Below are 14,840 nucleotides of genomic sequence, written 5' to 3' on the forward strand. Positions count from 1 at the left end.
TAAATCTCATATATCATCTACCACCTCCATCAGAGTAGGACCAATTCTCTTGCCGAAGATAGTGATTTTTTTCTTATTTTTTCGATCATTGGACTGTACACTATGTATTCAAATTTTTAGTGTGATGAGTTTTGAAAGCGTTTTTTGCCATCTAAATTACTGCTTTGTTGTGTCAATACAGTGTAACGATATTGCAAAAATGTTAAAAGACAATTTCAAATCAAAGAAGTGAATTTTAAAAATTTCATAAATTTCTGCAAACCGTCACATCGCTTCAGTGCGGCGTTTTCGTGTACGCGCACCTTCACGTTGCTCGCAACTGTCATCGTTGCCTGTCACTGTGTTAGTGAGCGCACGTTCCACGAACTCACCCTCCGCTTTCGGCTAGCTGTCAGGGGTGAACATTCGTCGTAAAACCCACAGCCACCACTCTTTCCCACTCTTCGGGTGATCACGGTTGAAAAAAAACGCATCTTTTCTCGAAGCTTCCCTGGGCCGCACAAAAAAACCCACCTCACATTTCGGGTGCATTTAAGATCGCGCTTAGATTTCACCGCTCCCGGAAGTTGGTCGCTGCGTTGCTTGGCTCCATTATCCTGTACGTTACAACGAAGTCGTCGTCGCCGTGCGTGAGTGTGACTGACCACCGCCGTTTGTGAGAGTTGTTTTTGGCGTATTCTACTCGTTGTGAAAATAGAAAATGACCCGTAAGTATGCTGCTGCGGATAGTGTGAAATTTGTATAAATTTTCGCACCGGGTTCTTAAAACCCCGGGATGCATTCCGATTTGTGTTAGGAGTGATAGGGTGAATCGAAGAGGGCGAGGCTTACGGGTACGGTGGGGGGACCATCCCGCATCTCGGTGCGACGTAATGATGCTTCTCTTCATTGTGCTGTTCTAGATCGTAGACGGCGATGATGCCTTTTTCGCCTGCTTTGTTAGATTTCAGAACGAATTACCAGATGTTTTTTCTTCTAACATACAGCACTTGGTCTTGGCAAAGTGCTCGTCATATGGCCATAGTGGCCATTGCTTGCCCTCAATTGCTCAGCGCCGCTGCTGTAATCGTCTCCAACTCCCTTGTTGCTCGGGATGACATTGTTCGGGGCTTCTGGTACATTCGAAAAGCTTCTTCGGCTTGCAGCGTAAGAAGAGGCACGGTCGCCACGGTGGAAGTCTTTCGGGAGGAAACGGAGAAGATGTTAAATAATACCCCGAACCGAAGAGAAATCCGTCCTCCCACTGTAGGTTGTTGCTTGTGTTTGGTGGGTTTGTGCGTATGCAAATAAGGTATCAGCCTCTTCCTAACAAAGTTTAAAAGGCACAACTTTCTGCGACAAGACACGCAGCATGCCATGGAAGAGTAGCGTAGGCGATGCTGTTGTGCGAGAAGGTAGAAAGAAAGCGAGAGAGAGAGAGAGAGGGAAAGGGAGATAGAGAGGCTTTGTTTATGTTTTTGCTTCAGCGTCCAGGGTTGTGTGGTGAAGGTGGCACCCCAATTATTCCAGCAGAAAGCGATCCACCATCACTTACGAGATCGATAAGAGCGAAACATAATTGTTACAAATAATTCTGTTACTTTTAATTTCACAGGTGGAAACCAGCGCGAATTGGCCCGTGCGAAGAACCAGAAAAAGAATGCCGGCCAGCCAAAGCAGCGGGACGATGGTCTCACACACGAGCAGAGGAAGCAGCGGTAAGTGGGGGAGCTTTCTGCTTTTGTGTTAACCCACTCCTTTCTCTCCCCACTCCCTTTCCCTGCCATAAGCAGGAATGATGTGTATAGATTCTTATCAATTGTTGATGTGCGTGCCACGACACGACTTATGATATCGGACTGTGTCGTTCCTGTTCCGTTTTCTCTGGGGCTATAGCCTTTTAACATCAATTTTGAGTTTCGTTGATTAGAAATGGGTCTTTCGTATGAGATAAATTGACCAGACATGTTTGTATGATGTCCGGAAAATTGATGACGACACACACGTAGGCGAGCGAAGGTTCTAGATAAATATAGGAAAGATAAAGCTTATTTGTGGATTATTTAGAAAATGATTTAAAAACGGTCACTAAAAACAATCGGATGTGGAATTATGGCTATTTGAAAAAAAAAAAAAATGATGCATACGACTTTAATAATTAGTTCATTAGTTCAATCAAATTTGGTATTGTTTTTTTTTTGTTTTTTGTTGTTTTTTTTTCTAAATTCAATGTTTCGATAATCATAAATGATAATATTTTGCTATATAAATTTAATTTAATTATTTATTACCGCCATTCTCTAATATATTGCAAATTAATCTACATTTCGATATATTGAAACAATTAACTAATTGTGAATTTGAATTTATTCTTGCCTTTAAGATGGTTCTATCGTTGATAAAGGCAAAAAGATAAACATTCTTATAAACTTTGCAACATGAAATTAAAGATATGGAAGTATTTTGAAAGTCTTAACCAAATTATAAAACTTTTGAATACAATTCAACATATTGAAGTATGAAAGAATTAAAAATATCAATTTACAAACTCGTTTATTTGCTTTTGTTTTGGTCATAAATGCTGAATTTATCTCTCCTCTTTTCCAGTGACGCTGACATCATGCGACAAAAGCAGTTGAAAAAGGAGCAAGATGCAAAGCATGCGATCAAGAGTTAATGTCCGTTCCGGACACGATCGCCCACCACAAACCACCACCACCAAGCGCCAAACAAACGCATCCTCTGTCCCTCATTTCTTCGTGTAAAACCAATCGCGAAAACCATAGGCCCAAAACCGATCGCACCAACAACAACAACACTCTAACTGACACCGGAAACCGGTGTGCTGCATCGTGCGCTCGGGTATATTCAGCTAAATTGAAAGGTTATTATAAATTGCATCTTGCAAATTCAATTCCCGTTTGCTTTTGGGGCTGCGTTAGCTTTTGATTCGCCTCTTCTTCGTCTCGACACTGTGTGCAAGATGGCCATTGTTTTTCTCACTGAAACCACCCGCACACACACTGAGAAAAGGGTTCTCGGGTGTGTGTGCACCACCACCACCACCACAGGGCATTTCCCTTTATGTTTTCAGGCTTTACTTTTATACTATTTAGTGTGTAAGCGTGTGGGATGATTCAAAAAAAGGCCCACAGTCCAAACAGCAAAAACACCTCCCGATTAAAAGCAATAGCAACTGCAACTGCAAACTCAGCGAGCTCAAACCAAGCTAAGCGCAACCGCATAGTAGGCTGTAAAACGGTGTAAAACAGCAGACAGCATAGGACATACACACACACATACAGACACGCGTTTCAAGTATTGTTAAAATTAGAACATGAAAGGATCGGTTTGTGAGGGGTAGCCTAAACACCTAGCGTCTACTGTGGTCGGTGTAGTGGGTAGTAGTACTAGGACAGGACACGCGGTTAGCAATAGCGCACAGTCAGATTTAAAGCAAAACATAAAACACATAAACAATGGGGCCGGGAGGAGTACAATTGAATGCTTTTTCCTATGTTGACACGTGCTCTGCGAAGTGCGAAAGGAGCATGGAGCCATACAAAAGCGTCACAGCGACTGGATTCAGAACATGTTTGTATGGATAATTTTAATGTGAAGCTTGTTTTTGCATAGATTCACGATTATCGTCCATCGATTGTGTACGTGTTTAGTGTAACTGCAGGCTACAAACTCTACATACAACCTTTCCGTGTCTGCATGACAGAGTTTTGTGTCTTATAGATGCTACTCCAGAAACAGAGCGAACAACTCAATTGAAAGATGTTGTGCTTGAGCGTTTAAACACAGGTCAATAATTTTCTTATTTTGTGTTTTGAGTTTGCTTTATCAAAAGTAATATCCATTCAATAGAAAATTTGTGGAGCGTATGAGCGTGTGAGTTATATGTGTGCGTGGTTTTGATGCTGCAAATGAAGCGCGTTTTATAGGGAATGATCGATGACTGATGAAGTAAGGGTAGAGAGAAAATGCGTGCAAAATACGATAGGAGGTTCATTTTTATACTTTTTTTTTTGCTACCGTGCTATTTTTTAAAATAATAATTATACTTAATTAAAACAAAATCTACTGCTCCCCAACCAAGCAAAAGAATGTTACAAACAAAACCGACGGCGCGCATACTACTAAGCTAGCACTATACGTATGCGCTATGCGTTGGGATGATTAATTACCCCTTTCTCTCCTTCTCCACACTATATCCCATCCCCCCAAACGTAGCTGTGTTGTATAGAAGATCGTAAAGTAAATAGAATTAAACGCAAATAAAACCACCATGAATTAAAACTATTACAACAACGTGTGATGATCACTGGCTCCCGGATAGGGGCGAGAACAATTCGAGTGAATCGTTTGAAAGAAATGCACCAATCGGCTTGTTATTGTGTACTGGCTCTAAAATGCTAATTTTATTCAACATCGTCCAACATGCCCAACTAACAATTATCAGCAAAATTAAGGTTAAAATTAAGTAAAATGTAAAATTTGAGCAAACTAAACACAGACGCGTATCAATCTCACTCTCTCTATGTGGTACGCGATCGTTGCGCGTACATCATTAACGGGCACTTGCGTTTAAAATCAGTCCATAAAGTTACGAAACTATTTAAAAGCGCACTAAAAGAAATTAAAACTAGCATAAAATGCACTCCGGGTTCTCTATCACAATACATGTGTGGTTGTAGTGCGTGACGATCGATTTCGCTGTATCTCTCTCTCTCTCCCTCCTACATGGCACTTTCCTGTCGTTTGGCCAGCCGGCCCCGTTTCAACTTACCCCCGTACGCTTCGCCCATATCTTTGAGCGCCTCGAGCAGCAGCGATTTCAGCAGCTCGTCCGTAATGCGATCCTTCACCTCGATCTCCTCCCGATCGAAGTTGGTCCAGTGCGCATCGTCATCGTGCGTTTCCTGCTTCAGTATCTCGTCCACCTGGTCCGGTTTGCGCTTGCTGGCACACCCGTTACCGTACAGGAAGGGCAACGATGCCGTGGCCGCACAGTGTCCCCCGTGGTGCAGCAAATGATGATGATGATGATGCAGCTGGGAGTGTGCGGGCTGATGTTGCTGCAGCTGATGATGCAGCAGCAGCTGATGCTGCTGATGTTGCTGCTGTTGCTGCTGAAGCGTAAGCTGTGCGTCGGACAGGACGCGTCGGATTTTCGCCCGTATGTAATCCTTCATGCAGCCCAGCGCATCGGGCGGATTGTGGAACACGAGCGGTCGCTTGTCGTGCGCTATCGTGCGGAACGAGACGGTCGGTTCGGCTGGGCGCAGATCGCGATAAAACTCGACGCACATGTCGAGGATGAGCTTTTCGTACACGTTCGTTACGTGATCGGAGCGTAAGCTTTCCGGTGCGACGCGATCGCGATGCAACTGTTCCACCCGCCCGTCAATCAGCTCGTCGATGCGTGCATCGGGTGGAAAGAGGAGCGCCAGCGGGCTACCGTTGGCGGGTGGGATGTACGGTGGAGGTGGTTTGTTGGGGATTTCGCGGAAGAATCCCACCTGCTGCTCGAGCTCCTTGATCTCCTGCTCGATCTGTAGCTGCTGGCGGCGCAGCACTTCCGCCTCGTTGATGATGTCCGGCATGCGCACACCGATGCTGGGGGACGGTGGTGCTGGTGGTGGCGTTGCAATGCTCTCCGTATGATCATCCCGACCGTACGCAGCAGAGGTAGTTCCCGTAGCGATCGCGATCGTATCATCGCTTGCCACCGTCTTTGAGCGTAGTTTCACCTCTATTTTCGAAGCGGCCTGGTCTTCCTCCTCCTTTGACTCACTCGTTGAAGATTGTTCTTCCTCTTCACCTTTCACCGGTTCCTCCGAGGGTGGAGTAATTTCACCACCATCTTCATCATAATCAAACGTGATCGTTTCTTCTGAGCTGTTCTGATCCTCCACCGGGTGATCCGGCAGCGCTTGCGGTGGGGTTGCCATTAAGGGTGATTTCATTAGCGGCGTACGTTCGAACGTTTCGCTTAGCTCCTCCAGCTCATCGTGCAGCGTGGCGAGTCGTTTGGCTAATTCTGAGGTAGTGCCGCCTTGTCCGCTCGACGATTTCGTGTGAAACTCTTCGTCTTCGTAATCGCTTTCCGACGTTGGTGGTGGTTGATTTGCAGGAACATCCTCCTTGCTCGGGGTTACCTCCGTTTTCAACTCATTAGACCGTTCATCTTCCGGCTCTAGCTGATTTTTGTCCGATCCTGCCTCTTTTTCAACGATTTCAATTGCCATCGTTGGCGTAACGGTTGTCGGCGTGGTTGTGTTCGAAACGGACTCACTTTCGCTTACATCTTCCAACGATTGAGCAATGGAAATGCTGGTAGCGTCGCTCATCGCTAAATCATGTTCTTCTGATGTAACCACTCCGTCCGGTAGCTTTTCCTCCACCGCCAACGGAACGGACAATTCCACCGTGGCGCTACTTTCACAGCTGCTAGTAGTACTGCTACTACTACTACTATTACTGCTGCTTGTTGCGGAACCATCCTCATCGTCAATCTCGAGTTGTTCGGTCGTGTTGTTGAGCAGCAGCAGCATCGGCGGCAACGACATATCCTCTATCAACTGTTGACTTTCTTCGGCCACAGCAGCACTCACATCCGCTTCGTCTGTGCCTTCGTGCGGCTGCTCTTCGAACGACGTCGAGTAGCTGTCGCTTTTGACCGTTTCTTCTTCGCCCCGGTCCCGCTCGGTGGCCATTTCGTTTTCTAGCGCCGATTGATAGTGCTGCGTTGGCGTTTCCTCCAGTGTGTGGAACTCGACCGATTCGATGCTTCTGCGGCTAGCCGGCGGTGACCATCCGTTAACGGTGGAAGAGAGCAAACATTTACCTGCGTCTTCTTCCATCGGAGGTAGATCACACTCTGGTGCATCTGTGTCCTCCTGAGAGATGTTTTCCGCTTGCTCCAACATTGCTGTTTCTTCCTTTGCGACCGTTTCCACGTGTTCCGGCACTACTGTTTCATCCATTCCCTTCGCAACGATGTCATTTTCAGGTTCTTTTGCAACAAGTTCAACTTGCGGTGGAACAACACGCACCGTTTCTTCTCCAGCAACCGAACTTTGATGGGATTTATTCTCCTCCACACTTTCAATGTGACTGTCAACCGTTTCATTGCCTCCGCGGTGACTGATACCGATCGATTGCTCAAGCAATGCTTCCCTCAGCTGCACATCGTTGCGCTGGAAACCCTCCAGCACGCACCGTTTAGCATCCTCGTACAGGGCTTCCATGTGGGGACGGGTTACAGGATAATTGCGGGCCGGCTCGTACCGTTGCTCCTTCACACCCGTCAACCGGTACCACAATCGATTCAGCTTGCTGCCTCTCGTTAGCACAGTTTCTTCCTCCACTTCCGCTGCCCTACCGCTCGATGAGTCGCCATCATCCCGTTCCTCCTTAGCCCGGCGGACGATGGCGGGCGGGATGCTGTGCAAAATGCGCAAACTCTTCTCAATGCTTTCCACCCGTGCCTCGATCGACGCTTCTTTGCGCGGTGTGTGCTGTTGTCCACCACCAGCGGACTCCAATTTGCGACTGTTGTACGCTAGTAGGCGATCCTCGACTGCAATTAGCTCTTCCTCTTCTCGCTCCAGCTTGCGGTGCCACTCTAGCAAGCGCTGCACGTGCTCCTTGCGTTTGCGCAGCTCCTCTTCACGGCGTAACAAAATGCTGAAAGGAAGGAAGTGTTCGGTTAGCATCCCTTTCTTTCTTGCATGCACTCCCTCTCCTTTATACTTACTCTTCTAAGCGTTCGTTTGGTTCCAGTTCTCGACCCCGTATCGCTATCTGTATCGAATTGTTTGTAGTCGTCGTAGCCGTACCGGTTATGCCGCGATGCTGGTTTTCCGGCGCGTGCTGCTGGTGAACGGTGGCACTTACCTTGCGGGACGATTTGCGCAGCGTGAGCGAACCGGAATTGTTCGCCACCGGTGATGAGCAGTACGAGGTAAGCTTGCTATCCATCACCCGCGATGTCAGCACATGGCCATGATTGCCGGTCACCGTGCGCGATGATTCCGTCGATGATTTAATTGCCCTACAAAATAACACGAAAACTGCATGAAAATCCACGTCCTTTCACAATTTCTTTTAGCATAAATACCTGTTCAGCTCCGCTCGATCCTTCTCGAGCCGCAACAGTATTGCACGCTGCTTCTTCTTAACGGCCGTTATCTGATCCGTCATGCCCTTCTCGCGGTAGCGCTGCTTCTGAAGCTCCAGCCAAGCCAGCTGCCCTTTGGCGCGGTTCAGTAAAGCTTTCTGCTTCGACTGCACGCGCGACACGAGCTGATCTTCCTTGCTGCGTTCGTTTTGTATGAGTTGATCAAACTGCAAACGATCAAGAAGAAAGGGAAAGCGTTACATCGCAATGAACTAAACAACTAGAAACACGAGTACACTTACCATTCCGATTGAAGAATAGCTTAGATTGGTTTCGGACACGGTTGTCGATAGGATGGACACTTCCAGATCGGTTCGATTGAACATGGCGGCGAGAAGATCGCTGTTGATCGTCGCATCCAAATTCTCCTCGTATGGCAGCGTATCGTTTTTCACTTGAGGGAGATCCTTCTTGATGCTTTCTTCCGACAAATTGCTTACCATCGGTGGCACAGCATTCACCTTTAGATCGTTTGCCTTTTCCGAATGATTGAAACTGAACGATTGTTCCTCCTCTCGATCCTCTGGTGGCAATTGTTCACTGATGCTACTATCCTGGGAGACGTTTTGCTCGCCACCAGCAAGTCCTTTTTCGTTTTCATTGCTTCGTTTTTCAAAACCATCATGTTGATGTCCCATTGGCGGCAATTGCCGCCTGCGCAAGCTCTCCTCGAACGACGGCAAATACTCTTCCGGCTGCGGTGGTTGATTGTTCATCGTGTTGTTGTGACTATCCGACAGGCTGAATGAACGTGAATCGAAATCACTAGAGTGAGCCGTGGTGGTGTTACTTTTAGCCTTTCGTTCATCGTCGGTGGCATTTGCTGGTGGGTGATTTACAGCTCTTCGCGGCGAATCAATCCGTTCGTGGTCCATCGATGATGCAGATGAAGATTGTGAAGATGAGCTGTTGTTAGTGTTACTATCGGCGGAGTCGCTACTACTGCTGCTGCTGGCACTGCCCGAGTTACTGTCCGAGGAAGCTGGCGATGAAGAGCCGGAAGAGAAAGTTGTGCTCGATGATACTGCTATTGTGTCGTTAGCACTTCGTTCCGGCACAGGCGGTGGAGCTTCTGTTTGACTTTGATGTTCAAAGTCATCGCTGTAGTTTGAGGCCGTTGTTGTACTTGCACCGGACACTTTGTTATCTTGCAGTTGTTCTATTGCTACCACAGCAGGCTTTGGAAGGACTGGTATCGGTAGCGATGTTTGTGTCATTTCATCACGTATCCTTAGCACCTCCTGTGGGAAGGGTGGAATCGCTGGGGCGGATGGGACATTTTTGAGGGCTGAGTAAAGCTGCTGATTAACCTCGATCACGTGTGTTAGGCTACGATTGAACGATTCCAACAGGCGCTGATACTCAAGCTCCCGCTGTGATCGATCTAGTGGTTGCGGATCATTAAACGATTGCTGTAGAGTGGTTGGAGCTTCTGGACGGAATGCGGCGGCAGCAGTTTGTGGTTTAACTCTTTCTTCGTTTTTACTTTCGAGTGATTTTGTGAGATTGACAATGTGCGATGATCGAGACATGTTGCCGGGAGTGGCTATTTTCATTTGTGAAATTCGATCGACCGAAAGAGGACTAATGGGGCCGCCGCTTGCTGTGGCAGGATAAAATGGTGCAGTTGTGGCCGGTGGTATCTCTATTTTTGTGCTACTGAATAGCGGTGGCAGCGGTAGAGCAATGTCCGATCGAATTGAGCTTATCTCGGACGTAGTGTTTGGTGAAGCGCATGTCGATATTTTCGTCACAATGGCCGATTCTCCATCGAGAGTATCTTTCGATTGTCGTTTGTTTGTTGCAATGACTTCAGTCGGTTGAGGATAGCCGGTTGCTTTCTTCCTGATGTACGGAACACTTTCTATTTCATTCAAATAGGCGTTATATCTTGTTCCAGACAGCTGCTGTTGTGTGACTTTTTGCTTTTCCTCTGTAGCGATCGGTTGTACTTTCTCCTCGCGAACGTTTTGCACGGCTTCGAGCTTTTTACGCACGGCCAATATGAAAGGATATGGATCGGGCTGGCGTAGCGATTGTTTCAGCCAGGAAGGAATGCTCTTGACCGGTTCAGCGTGATGGTCGTGCGCGGGATGTTCTTCTTCCCTTGCAACAGTATAAGGACGTTCGCGATCTTGTGACACACCCAATGCGGCTGTTGTATTTGGCGCCACAAGCTTTACATCCGGCACTTGAAGTTTCAGTTCCTTTTCTGCCGCTTCGATCGCCTCGTCCTGATCCGCCTTGATCACTATTAGCTGCGCGTTTACCTTTGCAGTTTTTGGCAACGGTTTCAACGGACTCGGCGAAACAATATCATCCAACGCCATGCTGTCCGGTTTGCGTAGAATGCCAATTTTAAGGCTAGCTTTACCCGTCCTACTACTGCTGGCAGTGGATGGGTTAGCGGATCTCTCTGACGCCGTACCTTTGGCTCCTCCTCGTCCATCACTGCTACGACTGGCGGCTGAGTGTGGCTCAGCAACACTTCGCACAGGTTGTTCTGGTTCTGCCTTCTTTAATGGATTACTCTGTTTCTCTTCGTTCGGAACATTTTCTCTCTTTACTAGTCGCAATGTAGGAGTGGAGGCAAATTTTCGCAATCCCAACGAAGGCTTAACTGCACCTGCGCGGTTCTTGGGCTGTGCAGAAGCAGTACTTTTATCGTTACTTGTAGCAATCGGTTTGCTGGAACCTCCATTCGGAGTGCAAGAGACTGACCGTTTGCGTGCTTTTTGCAAGTTTTTCGATACCAACTTTTGTGAGCTCTGTCGGAGCGTTTCCAGCCGCTTCTTGATGAGGTCTTTTTCGGCGGCACCTTTGGAACTGGTGGCCGTTCCACTGGTCAGAGCATCCTTTTTCTCCAGCCGTCGTTTCGCTTGCTGCTCTTTCATGAATTCACGGGCCTTGGCGGGATCGTAAGATTTCTCCTTCTTCTTCACCTCTTCCTTCGGGGCAGTTTTTGTAGGGGTGGGTTTGGTTGGCGGCTTTGGCCGTACTGGGTTAGAACGTGTCGCTTTCGCTGCGGTTTCGACAGTTTCGTGAGATTCTTGCTTTACTTCAGGTGGATGTTTAATACTAGTGGTTACAGTTTTCGCACCCACGGGCATACTTTTAATACTTTCAATTGCAGTCTGTTCGTTTGACGTATGAACGGTAGTCGGTGGCAATGGTGCGGTTTCCATTAGCAACGAGCGACGAGCCGCGGGCGTTGGTGCAGCTACATGAACTTCCTTCTCCTGCCCGGCATGCTGAGATTCGACTTCGATGGGTTTCATCTGCTCTCTCGGTGCAATCATACAACTTTCCAACTTTGAAATACCAGTCTTGCCGGTACTTTTGAACTGTATTCCACCACGGGGCGCACTTTCCGTATCCGATGGTCCAGTCGATTCCACCAAACGAGTGACTTCGATCGCGGATGAGGAGGACGGTACAGCCGGCAGGGGTGGTGTAGAGGGAGGAGGGGTTTTGTTTTCCTTAAAGCTTTCCCGAAGGAAATCTTGAAATTCGTGCGTCGCGTGCTCTCGCTCCGATCGCCGTGCTTCGAACTCGCTTTTGCTATCCTTATGCTGAGGCGAGCGGTGGATCGGGATGATCCGGTACGGGGCGCCGGTGTGATCGTCCACCACCGGCAGTGGAAGGTTACGTTTCTCCGTCAGGATGTTGTTCACTTTTGCGGCCACCGTTGTTCCATGCTGGGTGGTAACGCCGGTAAGACCCGGTCCAGCAATCGTCTGTATCGATTTCACCAGCACACCGGGGGCTTTGGGCTGTCGTTTGGGGCTGCCGGGTGGCGTTTTAAGCACCAGCTTTGTTACCTGCATCGTGCCATCCATATCGCCGGTAAGTGGCATCGATCGCTTCGCCTGGCGGCGTGGCGATAGGGTCACGATCTGTATTGCACTGCGCCGTACCGTTGGGAGTATTACATCGTCAAGCGGAATCCGCTTCCGATCCGGTTCCGATTCGATGGAGTACGTAGCGGAGTCAAAATCATCCATGGCGGTGTCAGTTCGAGGCCACGTCTGCGAGTGCGTGTGTTGAGGTTAGAGCTTTAGTCGGCAAATAGTTAAAATACACTCACTAAATGGGTTACACAACCCAACACTGACCAAAATTGCATATTCTATCGCCGATGTGCGAATAACATTTACAGCTTTTTCCGGTTTTACAGGTTGCGGGGTCGTTGGCCGTGATGGCGTCGTGGCGGTAACTGGAATGTTCGCTTCATTTGCGACGTGATTCTACGAATTCCTATACACACTGATGCTTTTCTTCACTGTTCTTGCGAACAAAACACATTACTTAGCACATTTAATACGAATTCTTGTGAAAAGTTGGCAAATTAAACCTATTTTGGTGGCATCCTTACTGTAAAGCCGACCCTCTCGCGTCTCTTTTTATTGTTATTGTTTGTTTGTGTGCTTCGAATCCGAGGCAACGGTTGAAGGTAAGCACACTGGGAACGCTTCCATGCGGTTTCATCGATCAATATGTGCAAGAAAAAAAAATCTTGGGAATATAATTTCTACTCATTTTATTCATGTTTAATAATTCTTGTAATTTAATAATCTTTATTGTAAAATTATGTTAAATATACAGGGAGAATAAAATTACAATGCAATAAAAAAATATTAAATTGATCAATCCGGTTACCACAGTGCATACGGTGATCGATTCGCCGTGCTGGCTTGATGCGTTACTATACGTTACATTTGTAACCGTTACGCTCATAACCCTTGAGGAAGCATTTCGGGAACAGGGCAAGCTTTTTGTTTGAATTTTTTTTTCCGTTATGATTTGAAAACAAAGGGTTTTTTCAAATCAAATCTAAAAAAATAAATAAATAAGGGAATTATTACAAACAATAACGAAGTATGGAAAACATTTCCGAATATTACAATTGCCTTTCACCATTCATTTGATATCGTATTAAACTGAAAAAAGGATGAAATTCTTCAGTTAGTGACTATAACCAATCTCTTCCACTTTTGATAGAGATCTATACTTTTCGCCCACTTTCAGCTTTGTTTCATCACATTTTCCCCGCAGTCGTCAGCTGCGTGCGTTTGGCACGTCTCGTTGAGAGTGGAAACTTGGTCGCGTGCTCAAACATCGTTCAGGGCGTTTCGTGAGCGAGAGCCGTGTGGTTTCGTACTACTAATTACTCCAGCTTCCGCTGCAACATGCATCACACACTCACACACACACACCCTACCATGGGGTCAGTCATGTGCGTGTGGGGAGGGTACTTGAGTGGACACTTTCTTGCCGAACCATGTCATCGTACATCGGTTATTCCATGTCAGCGGCAGGCAACACTCCTCGTCTCCTCCAGAAGCTGTTGAAACATTGGACAGGTACCTTCCAGCCAGTAAAATGTCACACCGGCTTAGCCCAGTGCACGGACGACGCATCGACACGACGGATTCGACGATGAATGATTGGTGCCAGAGTGGGTAAGTGGCAGCACGAGCTTGACTGGGCCGGGGGGAAAGGATCAACCGGCATCAGTCACGTACTATCTTCATTATGTCCGCACAAAGGCGAATTTTTCATCCGTGCTGAATTGGCCCAGGGGCAGGTTAGGCAGGCATGAAGTGCGCAAAACCACGCGATCAACAAGATCACCAGCCTGTCTGGGTGGACTGCTCTTTCATGGCCCAGTTTGCGTAGCCAGCAGTTTCGGGACAGTAGTTCGGAAGGAATAGGTCAACTATCTCATCTCGGCTTGACCCAGTTATGCACCGAGGGGGCACCAATTGTCCATTCTGTCACCTACTGCACACCTAATCACGGGCACGAGGAGCTGCCTTACAAACTCGGGCTTGCAAAGATCTGCGTGACGATCGGATGGATGTCTTTTGTTGGGTGCAGAAAAATAAAAAAAAGTGTTAAACTATCCCTGGTCAGGGTCACTACATTCTTCTGGCATTCTTTGCATTCACCGAAGATACAAAAGCATACCGGGCCCGTGTTTATGTTCGCATTGTTCGCAAAGGACACACAACTCGCATACGTAATTTTGTTTCAGCTTGCAGCACAGTCAGCTGAGGCTTCTGCCGGCAATAATAACGGATCAGTTTCGGAGCACCGGGGGGACGGCACTGGATGCCGTAACGAAAGCGTATTGAGCACGCCTTCACGTCCAGCTAACACACGTATGCGTCAACCATGTCCACGTGTCCAACAAGCAGCAAGCACAGGTGGTGTGTCATTCTAATGCGCTGAAATCGAACCAGTTTCGCTAAACGCGCACCACCAGGACCGGTGCGACAGTTTTTACAGCGTGTTTGCGTGCGACGGCGTACCACCAGCCGGCCAATAACCGGCAGGCCTTCAAGACAACCTAGGATCTTGTTCTAGGTTGACAGCGACAGATCACGCACGCACGCCAATCAGCATTGCTTTACCAGTTATAGAACGGAAGCTACAAAACGTAAAACAAAATTCTGCAACTAAGTACAACCATTCGCGGTGAGGGGAGCTTTTGCATTGCGCCTCTTTCTTTGCGGCAAGCGCAACGCAAGTGCCCGATGCGCGATCAGGTCACTGGTGGTGGTGGTGGTGGTGGTTCAGCAAGAAAATCGTTATAGTTTAAAATGCAAAATTGCATTTTAATTAAACGATTTCCTGCGCTCTAATGATGGTGACACTGCACTTTTGT

At 47.5% G+C, this 14,840-nt stretch overlaps 2 protein-coding genes across 2 annotated transcripts; one reads left to right on the plus strand and one right to left on the minus strand.

Moving 5' to 3' along the window:
* Window positions 1-387: 387 nt before the first annotated feature.
* LOC120900738 (putative SERF-like protein) lies at window positions 388-4,290 on the plus strand. The gene is made up of 3 exons (XM_040308157.1): window positions 388-707; window positions 1,595-1,697; window positions 2,587-4,290. Exons 1-3 carry the CDS (start codon window positions 701-703, stop codon window positions 2,654-2,656), a joined length of 180 nt encoding a protein of 59 aa, XP_040164091.1. The 5' UTR covers window positions 388-700; the 3' UTR covers window positions 2,657-4,290.
* Window positions 4,291-4,384: 94 nt separating this feature from the next.
* LOC120900737 (serine-rich adhesin for platelets-like) lies at window positions 4,385-12,589 on the minus strand. Its single transcript, XM_040308155.1, has 5 exons — window positions 12,286-12,589; window positions 8,413-12,198; window positions 8,111-8,337; window positions 7,748-8,044; window positions 4,385-7,677 (listed from the first exon to the last, which is right to left on the minus strand). The coding sequence occupies exons 2-5, from the start codon at window positions 12,172-12,174 to the stop codon at window positions 4,725-4,727; spliced, it is 7,239 nt and encodes a 2,412-aa protein (XP_040164089.1). The 5' UTR covers window positions 12,175-12,198; window positions 12,286-12,589; the 3' UTR covers window positions 4,385-4,724.
* Window positions 12,590-14,840: the final 2,251 nt, after the last annotated feature.

Source organism: Anopheles arabiensis, chromosome 3, assembly GCF_016920715.1.
Source record: "Anopheles arabiensis isolate DONGOLA chromosome 3, AaraD3, whole genome shotgun sequence".
Lineage (NCBI taxonomy): Eukaryota > Metazoa > Arthropoda > Insecta > Diptera > Culicidae > Anopheles > Anopheles arabiensis.

What these genes read in the sequence shown, in the direction of transcription:
- LOC120900738 (XM_040308157.1), top strand. An exon ending in CACGAGCAGAGGAAGCAGCG is followed by an intron (nt 1,698 to 2,586) that starts GTAAGTGGGGGA and finishes CCTCTTTTCCAG; the next exon opens with TGACGCTGACATCATGCGAC.
- LOC120900737 (XM_040308155.1), bottom strand. Translation starts at nt 12,174, where the DNA reads ATGGATGATTTTGACTCCGCTACGTACTCCATCGAATCGGAACCGGAT. An exon ending in GATCGAGCGGAGCTGAACAG is followed by an intron (nt 8,045 to 8,110) that starts GTATTTATGCTA and finishes GTTATTTTGTAG; the next exon opens with GGCAATTAAATCATCGACGG. An exon ending in CCAAACGAACGCTTAGAAGA is followed by an intron (nt 7,678 to 7,747) that starts GTAAGTATAAAG and finishes CCTTCCTTTCAG; the next exon opens with CATTTTGTTACGCCGTGAAG.